Below are 22,295 nucleotides of genomic sequence, written 5' to 3' on the forward strand. Positions count from 1 at the left end.
AAGGACTGTTGCTGAAGCTCTAATACTTTGGCCACCTAATGGGAAGAGCCAATTCATTGGAAAACACCCTGATGCTGGAAAGATAGAAGGCCAAAGGAAAAGAGGGCAGCATAGGATGAGATAGTTCATTGGACTGCATAATCGGACTCAATGAACATGAATTTGAGCAAACTCTGGGAGATGGTGGAGATCAGAGAAGACTGGTATGCCACAGTCCATGGGGTTACAGAGTTGGACACGACTCAGTGACTGAACAACAACAACAAAATTAGAAGGGCTTCATAATATTGCTTTCCCCTCTAGAAAGCCAGAATCCCAAGGAACTGTGCAGAAAAACTAAGTATACCTTTGTGGATGTGGTAACCAACATAGCAGTGGAATGCTGGCAGAGTAAAATTACAATTTTCAGCTGTAGAAAAGAACCTAGAAATTACCCAATCTAAACTTCTCAGTGTACAGATGTGAAAACCCAGCAGCTTTTTTAAACTTAATTTTAGATATTTAGATACTAGATGATATTTGCTGTGCAGTCTTGCTTTACTGTCCACAATGTTTTACTGGGTCAGGTGCTGATTCACGGCAATAAAAACAGAAGCGCATTTCCAGTACACTGAATGGCCATAATCCCGCCGCCGCCCGCCAAGGAGCTCAAACTAAAATTCCTCCTGCTGTACAGACACGTCCCGCCGCCGCCCGCCAAGGAGCTCAAACTAAAATTCCTCTTGCAGTCCAAACACGTCCCTCCAGGTATGGGACAGAAGACCGTTAGCAACCAGGAAATTAGCGGAACGTTGAGGATGAACGTTTGCAGCTAGTACGATTGCTTTGACGAAAGAACACTTCCGGTTGGCGAGGCCTTTCCGTTAGCTTGTGGTTGGGCAGCCTTTAGCTCTCGCGTTTTGATTTGCTACGCTAACGCTGGGGGGCGGGCTTGCGTCGGGGTCACGCTCTCCCATTGGCTGCTGGTGCGAGCGGAAGTTTGGATTGAGGATAGCACGTTGAGATGGAGGCTGATCATGAGATGGAGGCTGATCTTCAGTGCGGCGGCACAAGGCCTGAGCTCGATGTTGAGCCCGTTGAGCCCGATGTTGAGCCCGATGTCCGGTCGGAATCCGAGATTGAGCCAGGTCTGGGTCCCCGGGGAATGGATCTTGTGTGGAGTGCGTGGTGCGGGAAGTGCGTCAAAGAGAAAGGGTCGTCGCCACTCTGGGCCCAGCGCATCGTGGTCGCCTGGCTCAGCAGGGCCGAGTGGGATCAGGTGATGGTGTATCTGTTCAGTGACGACTATAAATTGCAGCGGTACGCGCTGAACCGCATCACGGTGTGGAGGAGCAGGTAAGGCGGTTGGCTTAGCCCTCCTGCCTGCGTGCTGGTGGCACTTCACTTCTTTTCTTAAGGCCTTACTATCTAGTCTTCTCCTAAATGCTTAATGGTTCTCCCACGCGTGGTTTGGGCGTTGCTTGTCTCAGTGTGCCTGGGGGAAAGTCGCAGCAAAGCTCTTGCACTAATCCCACTTGCGGAAAGAAACGGGTGTGCCTCAACAGCCTTTTTGTCAAATCTGTGAGCTTTAACCCTTACCTTCTCTCATCTTGGGGTGGGTACTGAAGGAACTGCTGTGGTTGAGCCAGGCAGGGCTTAAGGAGTAGCACTCTAGGGTGGATTTCTATTTGAATTAGAGAGGGTGGTGGGAGCTTGCCTGAAAAATCCATGTTTGAATGGGGCGCTTCAGTCTAGTTGGTAAGATTGAGTTGGGAGCAGACAAGAGAGTAGTGTCTCCAAGAATAAGCTTTTTTTTTAGCTGAATGAGTTGAGGGTGAAAGGGATGTGTCCACACTTAACTGTTGGTTGGTTGTGTAGCAGTTAGGCATCCTGTATACTGTTCGATCCCAGGGACATTACCTACCCACCCCCCACCCCCATCTTCCCAGCTTCTTGATTTGTGTCTGTTAACACACTCTTTAGTTAGTATAAAATTGGAATAACCTACAGAAAGCTAGATTATGAGGTGGAGGGTGGGCCAGTGTAAAGGACCTTTATGATGGTGCTGGACTGTGGCCCTTTAGGTTAGGCAACGAACTCCCCCTGGCAGTGGCTTCTACTGCTGACCTGGTACGCTGTAAGCTCATGGATGTAACTGGTGGCTTGGGCACTGATGAACTTAGACTGCTCTATGGCATGGCATTGGTCAGGTAAGACCTACATGGGTAGGGGTGTGTGGGGGGTGGTTTGCGGGTGGGGGGCATGGGGCTTGCACGATAAGCCGAGTTTGGCTTTGGGTGCTCCCTGAAGCAAAATGCCTTGTGTCCTTGTGTATGGGTCACCCTTTGATTGCTTAACTTGACAGCTGTTGGTAACCCCCTGTTAACACACATTCCTCTTTTTTCCTGAGAACCTTCTCTCCGCCAGTTTTCTTCCCCTCTCTTTGGAATATAGAGTGAGGGTGATTTAGACCAAATGGTCTCTTTGGGTCTCTCCCAGCCTTTACAGTTCGATTTATTTTCTCCCTTTAATTCTTTTACCTAGAGGAACCTTTCTGAATGCTTCGATGTTCTTGACCATGATTTATTGTGGTTTTTCTAATCCTACCCTTGTCTACACCTTTATCCCATTCTCTTCACGAACACTGAAAGGTTGCTGAATTGTGGAAACCGAGATGTGGGCCAGGAGTTCCTGACTTACAGAGTGGCTCAGAGTGGGTCTTGCTGTCTCATGTACATCAAGAAAAAGGTTGCCTCTGAGTTTTCCATCTGTCAAAGTTTTTGCTTAGCTCATACTGTTTCCCTTGTTTGCCTTAAGGTCCTCCTTAGCTCTTCTTACCTTATCCATTGTTTAACTGTGCTCCCCATATCATTTGATGTAGTCATTTGTTCTAGCATTTATAACATATTATGTCATAATATGTTATATTATGTCATGGTTATTTATCCTAGACTGAACTCTTGAAGGCCAGAGCATCTGTATGGCTGCAGTATAGGGCAGACTCTCAGTAATGTTGGACTGGATGGAACCATTCCTGCTCTGGCTGACACCAACCATAAGAACAGGACAGAACAGTCATTGGAAAGGTTGTGGAAATGCAAGGTGTCAGTAACTCAGCAAGGTGTTTTGAAGCCCCACTGGTTTGAATAAAGCAGTTACTTGGGCTCTGCCACTTATTTCTCCCCCAAACTCAGGTTTGTGAACCTTATCTCGGAGAGGAAGACAAAGTTTGCCAAGCTCCCTCTCAAATTCCTGGCTCAGGAGGTGTGTATGATAAAGTGGCCTTGCTCAATTCTCTCTCCTCAGAAGGGCTCACTAAATGGGGCATTTAGTGGGTACAGTCAGACTAGCTTATCCCACCGTCAGCCAAGTCCAGCAAGAACCCCAGAGCCTCAGCTTTTAGCTTGAAAGAAGCAGACTTGCTTCCTTGCTCATGGCTGCTGTTCTTCAGTGGGCCTGGCCTGCCCACCTTGCTGGGAATGGCCCAGGTGAAGCTGAGGCACCCCAGTGCACCACTGGGTGGGGATAGGAAAGAGGTGGCGGTTAAAGTGTCTGCCCTCTGGGTGTTGACAGTCTGAGGGAGGAGACAAATCCAGCCAAGCAGCATGAAAATGTAAGACTTTTCTGCTTTGAGTGAGTATATGAGGTGTGTAGAGACACAGATGGCAGACAGGTTCTCAGCCATCAAGAGAAGCTTCCTGGAGGAAGTCTGGGAGGGAAGGAGGAAGAAAGGGAGAAAGAGAAGGGTAGAGGGTACCCTGGGAGAGGAACTGGTGCAGGCAGGGTAAAAGGAGGCTGAAGAAGGTGATTATTAATGCTCATTCACAGGAGTCTTCTTCATTGGAGGAGGGTAGTTGGTGGTTGGGGGAGGCAAGTATCTTCTTATTTTCAGGATCACCTCCACAGAGCCTAAAGAGAATCAGGAGACCTGGTTTCTAATTTTGGCTTTGCCACTAAGACCAGAACCTCCTCTTAGGACCTCCATTTCTCTATCTGTAAAATGGGGAGAAGCCAGGCTAATTCATCTCTGTGGCCCTTTCTGCTTTAATATTTTCTAATTTCTGCGCGCACACCCTCCTCCACAATCAGGTGAACATTCCGGATTGGATTGTTGAACTTCGCCATGAGTTAACCCACAAGAAAATGCCCCATATAAATGACTGCCGTAGGGGTGAGTCCCCAGGGAGTATACATATCACAGTTAAGCCCAGAAGCTTGGGCTGGGTGGCACTGTGGGGAGAGAGAGAGGGAGGAGGGTCTTCACCTGGGGTCAGAGCTGAGACTAGGGTGAGGCAAGTGAAGCATTCACCTTGGACACAAACTTTAAGGGGATATCAAAAGCTCAATAATCAAGATAAATGAGATTTTAATACAGAAAAACTTACGATGATCAAAATATCAAACATTTTGAATAAAGATAGGATTACTAATACTGATTTCTCCTTTTGCTTTAGGCTCCAATATAGTGTGGCAGGGCACTCTTCTGATCCTGTTTTGTGGTCTCAATTACTGAGTTTTTTGGCATCCCCTTAAATTTTGTGCCTGAGGAGGGGAATGGGGAGTGGGTTGAGAAGTGTGAGCCATCAAATATCATGAGTCCAGGAGTTCTTTGGACACCCTGTTCCAACTAAGAACCCCTGATTCAGCCTAACCCCTTCATGTTGGGGAAACAGATCTAGAAAAGGGAAGAGACCTGATTGGCTAAGGCTATGTAACTAGCTAGTGGGGCTGAGTCTCTATTCTTCCACTTGCTAGCCCCATTCCGTTTTTGGCGTCCCATCTTCAAGTCTGGTTTAGTTTTTTTCTAGGAAATGTGCTGGTGAGTGGGAGGAAGCAAACAACAGGGGATAACCCAGAGCAAGAGGGGCTGTTTCTGGATATGTGAGATTTGTGTCTTCTTGGAGCCAAGCCTCTTTCCCTGGGGCTTTCCCATAATGTTTGCAAGATGAGACGGGGGCCTGCTGAGGAGCTGCTTGCCTGTGACTGTTACTATGGCACTGCTTTCCTTCCTCCCCTCTTTTAGGCTGTTATTTTGTCCTGGATTGGCTCCAGAACACCTATTGGTGCCGCCAAATGGAGAACAGCCTGAGAGAGACCTGGGAGTTGGAGGAGGAGAGGGAAGAGACAGATGAAGCAGACCAAGAGGAAGATAAGAAGATTGTTGTTGATGACATCACAGAACAGAATCCAGAGCCTAAGGATGAGGAGAAAGGTGTAGAGCTGAATGTCAAGGCTGATGGAGACCACGAAAGCAACAAAGACAGCAAAGAGGTTGATCCGCTTTTACAAAAGGCTCTGAGACATAAACAGTTGTATGGTAGGTGTCTGTTGCAGAAAGGGGCTCGTGAGAAGACTCAGGCTTATGATTGGCTCTGGTTATTTCACTGGCTTGGTATTTATTTCCTTTGGGGTTGTGGTGAGGCTTAGCTTAAAAAAATTACTGTCAAAAAGCATCTTCATTGAGCCCTGTGAAGCAAGAGAGCCAAGAATTCTAGTTCCCATTTTACAACTCAGGAAATGAGGTGAGGGGGCTCAAAATTCCATCAGGAGTAGGCTGCTCTATCTGTTCCCCTATTCTATTTTCAGAAAGAGCCCGAGAACTGCTGGTATCCTATGAAGAGGAGCAGTTTAAGGTAAGAATGTGCCCTTGACTTGGCCTGTTTTCACCTGCCTAGCCATTTCTTCCCACTTGCCAGCTAACTGAGAGAAATCCTGAGAAGGAAATTGAAAGAAAAGTGGCAAAGTTGAGGGAATTTCTTAGAAATGGGGAGGAGGGGAATAGAAGCCAGACAAGAGGAGCAGAGTCTGGTTGGCTGATCTTCCACATCAATGGAAGGGAGCAGATGATGGAAGTTTGTGGATAATTGGCCCCACTGGGTGTTAGGGAACAACTGGATGTAAGTGGTTGCACAGACCTACTGTATTGCAGCTGATCAGCAAATGGCATCCAGGAGCCTTCCTAGATCAGGTGAGCTTATGGGGTGCTATTTTAGCAGAAAGGGAGGTAGCTTACAAACCATTCAGCTCAACCCTTCCTTTTCACAGATGAAGAAATTGAAGCCATGAATGAGTGAAGGGACTGGCCCAAGGTCACATATGCAGTTAGTGATAAAACCAGGACAAGAACCTGGGTCTCCTGATTCACCTTCTTCCATAACTCATTGGCTTCCTCTCACCCCTTAGTCCAAGGGTCTCTGCCCAACTCCAACCAAATGCCCCCATTGGATATCTATGTATTGGATTATCTGGTTATTGGGAGCTGCAGGGAATTTGGGGGGTGGGGAGGGAGGAAGAGGAAAAAGACAAAATCTGGAGCTTGAGGGTCAGGATATTTTTAGTTGCCGAGCCAATAGGGACATTGTGAGCTCACCTCTGCATACCCTGCCATATCCCATGAAGGGAAGTGCTGAGAGGTCCTATGAGAAGGAATCCTGGAGGGATGGGGGAGGGTTACCTGGCTGAACTAGCCTTCTGATGGGACCCTCTTTGCTGGCAGGTGCTGGAGAAATATAGGCATTTACCTCAGGCCATTAAAGCGTGGAATAACCTGTCCCCACCTGTAGAGTGCATCCTGGCAGAGCTCAAGGGCATTACATTCGAGAACAGGTGTGTAACTAGGTAATCAGGGGCTGCTATTCTTCTATGGTAGAGTGTAACAGCCTCCCTGAAATTGGTTTTCATATCCCAGCTTGCCAGCCTCTGCTGTAGGAAATTCCAGGGATAATCCTGATCCCCCATGGGTGACCTTGTGTTTCTCATGATCCACTTTTGCAAGCCCTGCAAGCTACCAGGTGTGGTCTGCCTACTCTGAGTCACTGAAATGGCTACAGGAAGTAATGTTTACTGTCATGCATCCCCTGGCCAGCTTTGTTTCTCTGTGTACAGTGGAATATGAAACTCTTGGCAACTAGGAAGAGCCCTGAATCTTTTGCTTTTTCACTGCCTGTCTCTTATCTGAGTTTGAGATAAAAGATACATGGTAGGCACTGCTGGTCTCTTAAACTGCTGTGAGAGGGTATCAGCATCCCCTGGATAGTTGTGGTTGAGGGGACAGAGGAGGGGCCTTCCCAAGGCCTGGATCCTTGAAAGACTAAGTTCCCACTGACCCACCCATTATCACCATGAGCCTTATTTCCCCGTCCCCAAAGTAGTACTCAGTTCAACCAGAGCAGACAGTGTCTATCCATTCCTCTCCTCCCTGGCTCTTTGGGGCTTGCTATCTGAATTCAGCTGGAAAGGGCTTTGGGAAGAGGTTGGAAAGAATCTGTGATGAAACTGACAGTATAGGAAGGTGGTGTAGGTGACAGAGTGGGCCTGGGTAGCAGGTAGTACCTGCAGCGCAGATTAGGATGATCTAATGTCAGATTAGATGTAATGTTAGATTAGGGTGTTCCTGATGTCTTTATTCCTAGGACATTAATAGTTCAGATGGTGTTTTTGTCAGTGTCTGCCCAGCCTAGGCTTCTTAGCTGTACCCATCAGGAAAGAGGTGAGTGGTGACTACCTCAGTATCTGGGAAAACTATCATCATGCTATACAGTAGTATCTGCCTGATCATGCTGAGCAGGCAACTGGTTGACTGTTTTAAGTGCTATTCCTGGATATTGACCTGAGGAGGCGGGAGACGGATAGGACAACTCTTTCCTCCTTGAGCCTGAGCATGACAACCCTCCTGATGTTGAGACACCATGAGAGCTCTTGTTCTGCCTCAGCCCAGTCAGCTAGAAGAGACTCCCTTAAGGAACTTATAGCTTCAGAAGAGACAGCTGACACTGATTTTGGTTTGAGCTAGATGGGAATGAGAGATTACCCCTATTGCTTAGGCTTCAATGTCTGTATTTTAGTTCTGGGTTCTTGCAGTCCATAGGAATGAGAATAAGATTTGAATGAAGGCAACCAGGGAGAAAGGGAAGGGTAGGAGACTGGACAACTGTCAAGAGAAAAGACTGAGCAGGACCTTGACCCTATGACCACAGGCATTTAACTCCTTTGTGGGCCTGGGACTTTCCTTCATCTGTGCTTTTGGGCTTGTTCAGCTACTGCTGCCTTTGTTATGGGCCTTAGATTAGTATGTGCTTGGTAGATGCTTGTTGAAAACCCACTGATCCCAGTTTTTGGCTGAGTCCTTGACCCAGGAGGCAGGGGCCTGAAAGCCAACTGTCAGCTGCCCTCCTTTTTTCCCATGCTGGCTTGGCCTTTGAGTCAGAGGCATTGGCAGCCTTGGGAGTGGGTAGGGGAGTAGAAGGGGGTCTTCTGCCTGCTTCAGTTTACTTAATTCAGTGTCCTCTTGCTCCAGGGAGGCTGTGCTAGATGCTTTTCTGGATGATGGCTTTCTCATCCCCACGTTTGAACAGTTGGCAGCTTTGCAGATAGAGTATGAAGGTAGGGTCCTGGAGACTCACTACAGCCTTAGGGTACGGGTATCCTGAACAAGAACACCAGGGGTGGGCTGGGTGGCCCTGGACAGGGGATAAAGGCTGTTTCCTGCCATTCTGTAGCTACTGGAAGCCCCTCCTGGTGGAGCAGAATGTAGCCCCACTGAAAAGTAGTTGTTGGTTTGGGCTATTCTTAGGTGGCCTGGATTTGGGTGGGGTGAGATGGGGTGGATTGGGATTGGGGTGGGGGTCTTAATGCCATTATTTTGCCATATTACTTGTGATTTAGCCACTTGCTAGAGAGCTAGAACAACAGAACTGGAAGGGCCTTGTAAGGTCATGTAGTGCAACATCCTCATGTTACAGATGGGCAGACTGAGGTCCAGAGAGGGGAAGGTACTGACCCAAAGTCACACAGTGAGTTATTGACAAAGCTGAAGCTAGAACCAGAGCTCTCTTTCTTTTGTACTCTGTTTTGAGTCAGTTGTTTGCCAGATACTAACTGGTTTCTCTCCCTGCTGTTCTGCTCTCATGTTTCTTTTTGTTCTGCGGTGGCAACTCTGTTATTATTGGTGGGGCCCCCCTCTTCTTCTCCCTCTCTCTGCTCGATTTCTTCTCTTCCTTCTCTCTCTCCCTTTTCTTTCCTCCTCCTTCTTCCCTCTCCCTCACTGCCTCCCCTTTTCCTGTCAATGGATGTTTCTCACAAACCAGAAAACGTGGACTTGGATGACATCCTGGTGCCAAAGCCGTTCTCTCAATTCTGGCAGCCCCTGCTTAGGGGCCTGCACTCCCAGACCTTCACGCAGGCCCTGTTGGAAAGGATGCTCTCTGAGCTGCCAGCCTTGGGGAACACTGGGATCCGGCCCACCTACATCCTCAGATGGACAACTGAACTGATTGTGGCTAACACCAAGACTGGTGAGGAAGACTAGTCCTAGCCCCAAGTCTTAATGCAGCCCAGGCAAGAGCATCTGCTACTGTCCTCATACTGAATAGCACCAGGCAGATATATCCCGTGTTAAAGGTTAAACCTTTAAGGTCGGCCCAGGAGGGCCCTGCAGCAGCAGTGGACAAATCTCCCTTCACCTTTTTCTGCTCAGAACCAAGTAAACTGGCTGGGGCCAAGGGTTCTGAATGCTTTGAGCAATGGGAGGTTTAGAATGAGGAGATGAAGTCTGCGGGGACAGGGAGGGACAGCTAAACTTTTTAGATGCAAGATTGGGTGGGTGGCTTTCTCTTTCCTTCTTCTCAGGCCCTGTCTTCTTTCTCAGGACGGAACGCCCGCCGGTTTTCTGCCAGCCAGTGGGAAGCGAGAAAGAACTGGAGGCTCTTCAACTGCTCTGCCTCCCTTGACTGGCCCCAGGTGGTTGAGTCCTGTTTGGGCTCACCTTGCTGGGCCAGCCCCCAACTCCTTCAGCTGTAAGTCTTTTGAATACCATCCAATAAGAGGGTGAGATGCTGTAGGCCTCAGGGTCACAGGCCTAGAATGGCAGAGTTGATTGAGCCCTTGCAAAGACTCCCCTCCTTGCAAAGATCTCCCCTCTAGATGAGAGAATTATTCTGAGTCCCAGAGAGGGAAGGGTTAGGACATATTCTTGCCTAAGATCACAGAGATTAAGAAATGGCTGAACTGAGTCCAGTGTGAAAATGGATAAGACACCCCCATACAGTGCTTAGCACAGTGGCCTGTACAGAGTAAATGCACAATAAATGGTAGCTGCTGTTGATTATTGAACCCATTTTGCTGACTCTATGCCCAGTGATGTCTCTATTATCTTCCCAAAATGTACCTCTCATAGGTGCTTAACAACCTTCAGTGGCTCCTTATTGCTTTCCTAATGAAGACTAGGCTTCTTAGCTTGACATTCAAAGGTCTCTCTGCTTCTGCCCCAACCTATTGTGAAAATCATACCTCCTTGACTCCCCTTTGCCCAGTCCACTCTGAGCGCTATGGTCAAAATGAATATTGCACTGGTTCTGTAGATACCTGTGGTTGTCTGTCTTTCCTTTTTTCTGTCATTTCCTGACCCCCACACCACTCCCCTCATACTCATGGAAGCCTTTAGGACCCAGTTCTCTTCCTGCTTTTTGGAGCAGTGTTTGTTTCATTTGAGTGATCCATCTGACACTGCAGTTCCTCAACTTCAGTGACCTTCATCCTCCACTACACTGAGCAACTCATTTCCATTACTCAAAGCTGTTCCACCTCTGAAAGCTTATATCCCAGCATCCCACTTTGTGACTACCACCTCTTGTCCTACCATTTCTTACCCTTGCATCCCATAGCATCTATTGTTTGCCTGCATCTAGACCTCCATTTCTTACCTGCCTCAATCTTGCTTCTCCTCAGTCCTGTCTTTGGTTGATCACTTCAGTTACCCATCATCAGCACCCTCCACTCTGCCCATCCTTTGGCATATCTGATTTACAAACCGCCAAGCTGGAATTGATCCTTCCCAGTCTGCTCCCACTCCTCAGCCCAGGTAGCTGAGCCCTGCTGGAGAAAACCACATAGCCCTGCGAATTGCTGCCACTGCAGATGTATGATTTTTCAATCTCAGGCCAGGTCTCAATTTGGCTTGTCTGAGCTTCTACTTGTTTTCTGCCCACTTTCTCTCCTGTTTCTTGACTGTTCTAAACCCTTACTAGTCACCTCAAACCCTTCCCCCATTTTACCCTAGCTTCCTTGAGCACATGGAGGCCTCTGGCAGGGCCCATATGACCTGAGATCCAGACCTCATGAGCTGATCTCTGGCTATGCTCAGCACTGTCGCCAGTCTCAAGATGAGATGGCCTTACCCAACCTCAAAGCCTGCTCCTCCACCTGTTCTTTGGAGCTACCTCTACCAGCATCCCTGGTGCCTCATCCCAGCCTCTCCCTTGCTTTACAGGCTCTTGCTCTTCAACCTGTGAACAGTGTCTGAATTTTTCTTATCTTAACAATCACAACAACACAAGCCAAATCTCCTTTGACCCTGCATCCCTCTATTGGGTTATCAGCAACTTAATCACTCCTTTCTCTCCCATCAAAACATCCCAGAAAAGTGGTCTACATTCAGCAGTCTCAATTTCCTCACTACTTTCTTACTCCTCAACCTGCTGCAATCTGACATTCACCCCTAGAGCTGCTTTGACCTAATTACAAAATCCAGTGGGCCCTTGTCCATTGCCTGTCTGCTGCATTGATACTGTTTGTTACTCCTTCCTTGAAGTACCTGTGCTTTTAAAAAAAAAAAAAATTCCTGGAAAGTACCAAGGCACAAATCTCTTTATCTAACTCAGGCCTTTCCCCAGAAATTTAACCTCCTGTATTTGACTGCATGCCAGATATTTCCCCTTGGATGGCCTCTAGGCACCTTACTGTGATTGAAAGAGCATTAGTTGTCTTACTCCCCACTCCAGCCCCAAAGTGATCTTCCTCTTCTGCTTCCTGTCTCACTTGGTGGCAGCACTATCTACACTGTCATTTTGATTCTCTCAAGCACTTCTCAAATCTGAGATTTTCTTGTCATATCTATTTCTCCTAGTGTCTCCTTCCCTCTATCAGACTAAGCTTTTCAAGGGCAAGGGCTCTGCATTAGCCATCTGTGCCCCAGCACACTTGCAAGTCCAGGCTCCAAACAAACCTCAGCAAATATTGTTGAACTAAATTATACTCTGCTGCCATTGCCAGCGGTGTTCTCTTTGGTGGGAGTTGAGAAATAAACGAAGTGGGAGTCTGGATGCTTAGACTGTTTTAGCCCCCGTTATTCTCTCCTCATGGAGTCAAAAAGTCTTTCTTGAATCCTAATGACATTTGGGTCACAGTTGTATCTTATAAGTAACTTAAAAGAGAAAAAAGTAGCCTTGTTGACAAAGTCATCGAGTGCAAGACCTCCAGGAGATGGGACTGAACCAAACAGCTAAATCTCCAGATTTTTCTGCTATAGACTGAAAATGATACAAATGGGTGGGAGACTGGGAGGAGAACAAGAAAGTCCTAGAGGCATTTGAGCAATTCCAGCAAGAGAAAAAATAAAGGAAATTTCAAAGTTCTGAAGGAATATGGCATATGTTTGTAATGGGGGAGGAATGAAAAGAGCAGCATGGAGAGGTTTAGATAGTTGGCCTTTAAAGTACTTTCCAGTCCTAAGTGCCTGCAGAATGGAAGCTGCTGGTCTTGGAGAAGTCTGGACCGCAGAGATCTTCTCCAAACCCAAGCATACCAGAGGGATGCGACACATGCCAGCAGTAATAGCAGCTCACTTGGGTATGATTTCTTGTACACAGATCCTGCCTTTCTTAGATAATCAGTGAGTCGAGTCCTAATCACACCATTACACAGGTTGTGAAATGGGATTTCCTCAAGTATTATGCTGCAAGTCAGTAGTTAAGTCTTCAGGTCAGAGTTGGGACCAGAATCCAGATATACTGTCCTTCCTCCTGTGTTCTTTATACAGTGTTTCATTAGATTGCACATATAGAACATGACTTTTGTTTTCCCCAGAAGAAAAATAAAATATACCATTGGCAGTTAAGTGTCAGACAAGTATGCTGTGTTTGTAGGAGCTTTTTCATTTGACACAGCAATCTTTTGGAGTCAGAGATATTACAGAAACTGAATTTAATAGATAAGAAAGACACTGAGGCTCTGAATAGAGTGAAGTGACTTATCTAAAAGTCATACAATTTGTTAATGGTGGGTCAGGGATTTGGGCCCAGGGCTTATGAGTCCAGAGTTCATCTTATTTCCACCAGTGTGATCTGTGACCTTCTCAGTCCCTAGACCAGGCAAACCTGAGGAAGGAGATGGATTTTAAGATTCTTATCACCCCTATACTTCAGTAGTCAGATTAGACAGCTTAAGAGGGTAATACTAAGCAGTAGTTATATGGTGTCTTGCCAAGATCAAGTGCCTAAGAATATTTATTATTAATTGTATAATGGACTGCAATGAAAGGGAAGAAACTTTCTCTCTGGCTTGCTTCTTAGTAAGGCTGGAAGGTTTTTTGAGAGCTTTTTTCCCCCAAGCAGCCAATATCAATTCAGTTTGAGCCAGTGCCATCTTAGAATATGAAATCAGCCCTGCAGAGAGGGTCTCCCAGTCTCCCAGTGGAGTCACTAGCTTCCAGCCCTGTCCTAAGCAGCCAGTGACCAGCAACCACACCTATGTGGCTGGTCTGCCTATGGGCCCCAGAGAGAAAACAGTCCACTGAGCACATGGCCCTTCCTTCCATGCTGCTGCTGCTAAGTCACTTCAGTCGTGTTCAACTCTGTGTGACCCCATGGATGGCAGCCCACCAGGCTCCCCGTCCCTGGGATTCTCCAGGCAAGAACACTGGAGTGAGTTGCCATTTCCTTCTCCAATGCATGAAAGTGAAAAGTGAAAGGGAAGTTGCTCAGTCGAGTCAGACACGACTGAGCGACTTCCTTCCATGAACAACCAACATTTCAAACTCAATACACTTAGAAGGAAACTATCCATCTGTGCATCCTTCCCATGCCTCCAGCAGTGATCAGGTGTCTGCTAGGTGCCTCGTTCTCTGTGAGGCTCTGCAAGGGATACTCACCCTCTTACTCCCCAGTGGAGGAAGCTCTCCTTCCCAGTGGCTTTGTATCTGATGGTAGTTTAGGTGTTGGCACTATCCTTTGTGTGTACGATGTCATCATCTTTAACTTTCCTCTGCCTGCCCCCTACCATCTGGTCACCAAGCCCTGCTGTCTGTCTGTTCTTCACAGCTTCTCTCTCCCCATCTCCACTGCCAGTGTCCTTTGTGAGTCCTCACTGACTCCCTGGTCTCCCTGACTTCAGGCTGCAGTACCAGGCTATCCTCCACGTGGCGATCTTCAGAAAGGCAGTGATCACCTGTGCTCAGAACATCCGATGACCCCCTCCACCCAACATACACACATCCTAACCTTTGCAGGCTTCTCTTGCTCCCACAGCTCCTTAGCAAAGCTCTACTCCTCAAGCTAGGCTAGTCTCACTGCATACACACAGCCCTGTGTGCTTGCTCTTGTCTCTGCACAAAGCCCTCCCTTGAACTTTCCTGCCTACCTTCTCTCTGCCTCCCCCCAGCTCTTGTAGTGCCCAAGTCTACAGTGCTCATTTGGCCTCCCTCCCACACCCTGCTTTGTCTTTTCAGCTGCTGCTTTTCCTCCATTCCAGGCTTGGCTGTAGTTGTTCCCAGATAGGGATCACACTTTGTGTTCCATGAGGAAGGAGTACCGCATACTTCCAGTATATCTTTGGAGCTCAGCATAGATTGCCTAGCTAAAGAAAGGGATCTGCCATTTTCATGTCCAGCTCTGCAGGCATGTTGGCTAGTTTCTATATTTATATAGCATTTCAGTACAATTAATAGCTATCATTTATTGCTTGCTCACTATGTGCCAGGCACTCTATGTGAACTGTTTAGTTCATTCAACAACCCTTTAAGTTAGGTACCATTATTGTCCTCATTTTACTGAGAATGGAAGTGAACCACAGAGATGAATTATAGAGCTTGTTCAGGGTCCATGGTCCTGTGTTCTGTCTGCTCTGAACTGCCTTTCAGGACAGGTCTGGAAGCTCATAGACCAAATTCAAACTGAAATTTGGGTATGAAGTGACATGAGATTTTGAATCTTTCTTACTCCATTCCTCCCTTTGCTTAGCATCTTCAAAGCCATGGGGCAGTTTCTGCCAGAAGAGGAGCAGGAGAAGCTGCTACGCATCTGTTCCATTTATACCCAGAGTGGAGAAAACCTGGTGCAGGAGGGTTCAGAGGCTTCCCCCATTGGGAAGTCTCCATACACAGTGGACAACCTGTATTTGATCCTCAAACCAGCAGGCTCAAGCTCTGGGCCTGAAGGAGAAACCCAGCAACAGGAGGAGCAGGGCAACCTGAATGATGTCAAGGAAGATGAGAAGGAGAACAAAGAAGCCATGGAAGACCAGGTAGAAGAGGGTGAAGAAGAGGAAGAGGAAAATGATCACCAGAAGTGGGAAGAAGAGGAGGAAGATGATGGTGACGATGACAACGATGACGATGATGAAGATGAGGAAGACAGGATGGAGGTGGGACCTTTCTCTACAGAGGAAGAGTCCCCCACTGCTGAGAATGCCAGGCTCCTAGCCCAGAAAAGAGGAGCTTTGCAGGACTCTGCATGGCAAGTTAGCTCAGGTAAGAAGCCTGTTAACTATTTCTCCCCACATCTGTCTTCCCTCTCTGGCTGGCTCTTGAAGCTTCCTTTCAACCCTCAAGAAAGGATGGCAAGTAGCAGGAAGTAGCCAGCATGAGGCAGTATGTGGATGACAGCTGGTTTCTCTCCCCCTTAGGATGGAACATGTGAGCATCAGAGACCTTAGCACTGTCATGCTGCCAGCTACCCCATGCAGATATTGCATTCAGAGGAGTTGGTGTGGATGTAGACACTGGGAAGCAAAACAGAAAGTGACAAGTTGGGGGTGGATATATGTGTGATTCTGCATGTGTGTTTTGCATGCAGTGTTTAGGTGCAGGGAGCCGAAGTATAGTGCTATCTGTGTATAAATGAATGTATATGGGCATGTGGAGGCTGAGTGGTGATAGCACAGGATTTTGCTGTATGTATAAGAAGGAACCCAGAGGTATTCAGTTAGAGGAAGTGGAAATGAGAGCAGAAGGGGGAGAATAAGGAACAGGACAGATTTTTTGGTGAGCGTACAAGTTAGTGAGACAAAGCCAGTAGGAAGCAGGGGACTCGGATGATAGGTGAGGGGAACATGAATCTGTTCCTGAGGGTGGTGAATGTCCTCGTTTGGGTTGGGAAGCAGGGACCTTAAGGTAGGGGGATGCCAAAGGAATGAAAAGTCTGAGGTGTTGCACGTAGGCATGTGTACACACTTGAGGCAGGGGTAGATGTTGGGCATAGGCTGTGTGATGGAGCCTGGGGGAGGGACGGAAGGAAAACAGCTGGGACTGGGTGTGGTATGGGGTAGACATGGTAGATTATAGAGGGAGAGGCAGAGGCAGTGAGGAGCTTAGGGTAAAAATGAAGTCTTTGCTTTTACATGGATGGAAGGGCTGGGACCCTGAGTGCTAGGGACCAAGGAACATGTTTATGTTTGCGTGTATGCACATGGGTATGTGCCTGCATGTGCTGGACACACCAAGGCACAGTGACAGAGAACTGTCTTAGAATAGGGAGGACTACTATGCTTGAAAATATCTAAAGGGAGGGGCAGTGACTGAGGAGTAGTGTGTGTGTGTGTGTGTGTGTGTGTGAGAGAGAGAGAGAGAGAGAGTGAGAGAGTGAAGTGGAGAGAGGGAGAGAGAGTAAGGATTGAAAAAAGAGAAGATGTGAAGTGGGCTGTAAGTACGTCTGCATACATGGTCATATATGTTTTTGGAAAAGGAGACAGGGTTGCTAAGACCCATGGGGACCAGGAGGCATATGTATGTGGGAGAGAAATGGAAGCAATAAGGCGGGGAGTGATATGGAAAGGCCTGAGAACAGGCAGTGAGACAGCCATCCATAGATGGCCTGTGTGGTCTGTGCTATCACTGAGGGGACATGTACAAGGGTATAAGGCTAGAGGGGCAGGGACAATGATGTAGACATAATTGGGAACATTAGTGATGGGGAGGGAGGGAGAATGGTCAGGTCAGTGGCAGACATGGAGGGAGTGGTTCCTGTGTACAGAGGTATGTTTGTATGCATAGGGCAATGCAGTCACAAATTCTTTCTTGTAAGAGAACCAGGGGTTAGGGGATGGGCAGGCAGAGGTACATCCCTTCCTGAGGGAGCTCTTTGAGTAACATAAAAGTTTGTAGTCCTGGGTTGATACTTTCCAGAATGCCAGGGGAGAGTTCTTTGGGTACCAGGGAGATGTAAGAGGCCAGAAACTGGATCTGTTTGGAAGAACTCACCAGTGAAGGCTTTGCTTGCAAACAATGAATGTACTAGTGTAAGGATGGGGAAGGGATTTTTTTGGGGGGATTTAGTATAATACTGTGTGGAAGGTGCTTAAATGATAGGACATAATAGATGGGGAGTGCCTGACATCATCCATTCCTAAGTAGAGTACGGGGGGCTGGGCCAAGGGGTGGTGGTGGTATTGTGAATGGGGAAAGGCTAGGGCATTGAAATCTTTCCCTCTCCCCCTCACTGTTGCTTCCTCTGTATGTGTATATACATATGTGGGGATGCAGGGACATTAAGATTTCTATATGAGAAAGATTTGTGTATGAGAGGCAGAGAGTAAAACTGGAAACATTGAGTGGAGGATTAGGTCTGTGTGCTTATGTATGTATATTTAGATGTCTGTAGGGTGTGGGATATGCAGTGAAACAGCCCCTCCTTAGAGAAGGGATGTTCTTTGTGTATGCATCTGGGGGCAGTAGGACCTTGCAGTGGGGAGGGAGAGCATACCTCTGAGAGAATATTCACCTTGAGGTAGTATGTGGGCCTGTATATGTATCTCATATGTATCTCTCAAGGCAAGGGCACTAAGAAATGGTGTGGCTCTCAGACATATTGGGGGGACATATGTATGTAGGATATCTAGGTTATTCAGATATACAGAGGTATCTGGTTTTGAGGAGGAGATGCAATGGGAATTCTGTTTGTGTAGGGACATGTTTGGGGAAATGGAAGAAGAGCAGAGAGGAACAAAAATGTCTATAGTTGTGTACATGGTATGCAGGGGGTGGGCTGTGTTGGGGGTGCTGCTTGTGAACACACAGAACAGACATGAAGAGTGTATGGGGTACTATGGAAGAGATAGGGAGCACCAAGGTGGAGAAAAGTTCATGAGAAATGATGCAGAGGAGTGGGGTTGGAGTTACACACAGAACCTGTGCTAAGTGGGGAAGTAAAGTGGGTAGATGGACAGGATTGGTGGGCTTGTGCACCCATCAGAGAACTAGCTCATCAGCCCTCTCTTGCCTCCTCCTTTTGTTCCACAGAAGATGTGCGATGGGACACTTTCCCCTTAGGTCGAATGCCAGGTCAGACTGAAGACCCAGCAGAGCTTATGCTGGAGAATTACGACACCATGTATCTTTTGGACCAGCCTGTGTTAGAGCAGCGGCTGGAACCCCCAGCATGCAAGATTGGGTGAGTGCCCATGGCAGCAGGATTTCTCACCCCTTTCTTTGCCTCCTGCAGGAGGGAGGAAGAGAGGGAGGGAAGAACATAGAATGGGATGGATGGGGGAGGTAACTGTCCCCAGTCAGGGTCTAAATGAATGAAATATAAGCTCTAGTCCCTGGCTGGGCCCTTGCCAACACTCCCAGCCCCTAGTGTGGAGGGCCAGTGAGGCAGCCCCACACAAAACTGGCTTGGCATCCCTCTCAGAAGTATCTGGTTTGTGTGTGGATACGTGTGTGTGTGCGTGTGTGTGTGTTTGTATGTATGTGTGTGTCTGTATTTTGGGAAGGGTCCATAGCTTTTAACAGATTCTCTAAAGGGATCCACTACTCCTAAAAAGTCAAGAACACCCGAGTGCTCTAATTCAGCTCTTCATGTTCCTGAGGTGAAAACCGAGGCTCAGAAAAGGGTAGGGATTTGAGCAAAGGTGCACAGAGTAATCAATAGGCCTCCCTGCACTGTCCAGGCATCTTGGTAGCAAGGCCTATGCAGGGCTCCATGCTGTCCCTCGAAACTCACCTCTGGATCACAAGTGTAGGAGCCCTTGGGTCATCAGGAAGCCAGGAACCAAGAAACCCTTGCTGAGGGGTTCTGCTGGTAACACAAAGGAGCCCATCCAGAGGGCCTGTACATTCTGGAATGTGGGCCTTTTGTGACCAGGACAATCCTGTGAGTACAAGACAGACCTCTGTGGGACCCTGAAATAATCTGTCCCTGTGCCACCTGCCCACTTCATAGGAGATAAGCCCCTCTTCCTCTATACATTCAGAGAATGGGCTATGGAACACAGGGACCCCAGCAGCATGCCAGGCTCAAGGCAGTGTTGTGGACTCTGTTGTAGCTCGGGGCAGCAGGCCTCTTGGAGAGGACAGGAAGCAGCTGGGGAAGCCAGGTGCTCTGTAGTTGGAAGTGGGTCCCATATGTCTTGCGAGAGAGCCCTCCTCTCCTTTGGGTAAGGCTGTCTTGATGAACATCAAGTTATTAAGGGTGAAGTGTGGGCAGGTAGAGCTATTAAATTCAGAAGGAGGCCCAGTCCTACATCCTTATAGTAGGGAGAATTCTTTAGCTGGGGCTGGCATGCCCATTCCTGCTCCTTGTCTCAGCTCTACTCTGACTTGTCTGTGTGACCTTGAGCAAGTCCCTTCTCATCTCTGAGCCTCAGTTCCCTTGTCTGTGAGATGGTGAATGATGGGAGGGGATGAGGCTAGATCATCTCTCAGGGTTTTTCAGCTACATTAGTGTAACCATGGATCTGCCTGAGAGGAAGGATGATGGCTTTGCTCTTAACTTTCACCGTTATCTACCTGGAATGACTTGACCTGCAGGAAGAAGGGGAAGCAAAGAGCATTCTAAGCAGGGCCAGGGAAGGGGAAGGCAGACTTCTCCCTAGGGTAATTTTGCAATCCTAGGGTGGGAGCTGGGCCAAGCCCTGCAGCCTACACCTGACCATGGGCCCCTTAATCAGCTATTGGAGTGGGAGGGATCCAGCCCACTGTCCTCTGTGCCCCCAAGATCTAGCACCTTAGAAGAAAGCCTTTTAAGGCAGCCACTTTCAATACCTCCCCAGGAGTGGGGTGGTGTGGTCTCCCTTTCCTACTTCAACCCAATAGCTCTGCTTTAATCTGATTTATGTACTGGGATTCTAGATAAAGTTTCATTTGAAAAGTTCTATTCCTTTGCCTCTTCCTTCAACTGAGGGGAAGGCAGAGCCACCCCTGGGGCCCATCTTGAAGTGGTTTCTCAGATATATTCCAGTCTCTTTGTAAAGCCAGGCAAGAGGGGAGGTCCTTCCCATAGACACACACATCAAGCACCCTTAACCCCTCCAGAGCCTAAAACTGCCTCCTTCCCTGACTGACCACTCTTCTCCGCTCTCTCTGTAGCACCCTAGGCCTGAGCTGCAGCAGTGGCAGCAATGACAGTGGCAACTTGGACCAACTTCTCTGGAGCCAGGAAGAGCTTCATATGCTCAAAACTGGCGTACAGCTCTTCTGATGACTGCCCTGGTATAGGTGTTCATTAAGTGTTAGTGGGCCAATAGCCTGCCCTCCTTTGCTCCCCCAGTGTACCTACCTAATGCTCCAGAAAACAACCTGGGAGATAGCCTGCGTCAGCCATATCAGCTCAGCTTTCCATCATAGTAGAATTTTGAATATATGTTGTTTTCTTTTATTTTGAAAAACAATAAACAGGCCACAGTTGTTTTGTGAGATCTGGGGTTGTGTGCTTCTCCCTTTATTCTGGGGGCTCCTGAGAAGGTGGGATCATAACAGCAGAAGTAGGTCTACTGCCCCTTTTAAGCCTTTTTCCTGACTCAAACCATTTTTACTCCCTCATTCAAATGTAATGTGGGGCCGGTTCACTTAGAAGCATCAGACCTCGGAAGAGACATTGGTCATAAAGCCCAGCCAGCATCAGGGGAATCAGCTCAGAACCTCCCTGACAGCTGGAAGATCCAGGTCTTCCTGTTGCTACCCAGCATGCTTCTGACCCATTTCCCTGCCTTCCCTCACTGGGCACCAAACAACAGTTGAAAGCCAAAGAGAAATCTTCCTTTGTCATTTGTCTGTTCCTTTTGCCTTGAAAAGATAAAATGGACCTCCCTGTGGTGGGCACTGGAGCAGAGAAATGTCCTAGGGACTGACCCAGAGCTTTTCTGTGGTCACACAATTCCTTAAGACCCTCAATGCCTACCCTGTCAGCCCTGAGCTGTCAAGAGACAGGGATGAATAAATTATGTTCTCACCCCTCAGAGCCCTCTGCCCAGTGAAAAAGCAAAATTTACCAATTATGATAACCTTATGCCTTTGTTAAGTGTCTTAAGAAAGCCCTGGTGTACACGAGTTCTTTGTTTTTCTCAGGTGATATTTCCAGGGTGGTGGTTGGCTGAAGGTAAGATTGACTGTAATATCCCCCACTCCAACTTAGGAGAGTGATAGCTGGCTGAAAGAGTGGGCACCTGCTAGGCCAGTTTGGGCCTGCACAAGGTGAAACAAGGGACAGAACCAGGCCATATTTCAGCCAAGACGCTTGCTCTGTAAATGACTACGACAAGCAATGATGAAGAGGAGAAGGCATATGCTATAAAATGCTAAGTAGGAATTGAATGGAAGTGTCCTGCCAGAGACTAGTCAAGGTTTTAAACTTGAGTTAGGACACTAGGGAGTTTACTAGAGGATATCCTGAATATCTTCGTGGGTATGTGTATGTAATCATTTTTCTAGAGCTAGTTCACAGATTTAATCAGATTATTGAAGGGACCCATGAGCCCAACAGCCCCAAAGGTTAAGATTTCCTATGCTGTGTGGACCCAACCATCAGGCATGGGCAGAGCAGTCTGCACAGGTTAATGCATGGGTAAGTTTCCTTCCGATGCTTCCCGCTCCTGTGAAATGCTGTCTTAGCGGCCAAAAATGTCAGAAGAGAGCCCTCAAGGAGCATCTAGGCCACATCTTGTCAAGGGATTTGCAAATATATATTCTGGGACACAGCCTCAGCATCTGCTCTGTGGGGAGATGGCTGCTGCAAACCCTTGGTTCTTCTCCAGCGCTTCTCTAAAGCACCCTGGATTTTTATTGTGTATGTATTGGTATCATATATAAAATTCCTATTTTTTCAAAATGGGCTTTGATGCTAAAAAAATGTTTGGAAATCTAGTCCCCTAATTTAATACATTGAGACATTAATTCAGAGAAAAAGGGTAGGGGTTTGCCCAAGGACATAGGTTAACAGTTTGGTGTAGATCTGAGTTTCTGGTAATATGAGTACCACCTGGGTAATTGTTGTTTAGTTACTAAGTTGTGTCTGACTCTGCAACCCCATGGACTGCTGCACACCAGGCTTCCG

The 22,295-nt window shown here is 47.7% G+C and overlaps 1 protein-coding gene across 18 annotated transcripts; it reads left to right on the plus strand.

Annotated features, from left to right (window-relative positions):
* The first annotated feature begins 951 nt into the window (after positions 1–951).
* On the plus strand, positions 952–20,661 carry LAS1L (LAS1 like ribosome biogenesis factor). 18 transcript variants are annotated; one of them, XM_040266092.1, is made up of 15 exons: positions 952–1,335; positions 2,064–2,189; positions 3,174–3,243; positions 4,069–4,150; positions 5,003–5,296; positions 5,566–5,612; positions 6,476–6,585; positions 8,276–8,361; positions 8,721–8,771; positions 9,066–9,272; positions 9,626–9,773; positions 14,991–15,499; positions 18,266–18,416; positions 19,291–19,401; positions 20,333–20,661. In XM_040266092.1, exons 1-15 carry the CDS (start codon positions 1,004–1,006, stop codon positions 20,442–20,444), a joined length of 2,436 nt encoding a protein of 811 aa, XP_040122026.1. In that variant the 5' UTR covers positions 952–1,003; the 3' UTR covers positions 20,445–20,661. The 18 variants fall into 18 exon arrangements, with proteins under 18 accessions (XP_040122026.1, XP_040122027.1, XP_040122028.1 ...); XM_040266093.1 differs by having other exon boundaries at positions 18,269–18,416; XM_040266094.1 differs by lacking the exon at positions 8,721–8,771.
* Positions 20,662–22,295: the final 1,634 nt, after the last annotated feature.

The sequence above is a fragment of the Oryx dammah genome, unplaced genomic scaffold, assembly GCF_014754425.2.
Source record: "Oryx dammah isolate SB20612 unplaced genomic scaffold, SCBI_Odam_1.1 HiC_scaffold_23, whole genome shotgun sequence".
Classification (NCBI taxonomy): Eukaryota; Metazoa; Chordata; class Mammalia; order Artiodactyla; family Bovidae; genus Oryx; species Oryx dammah.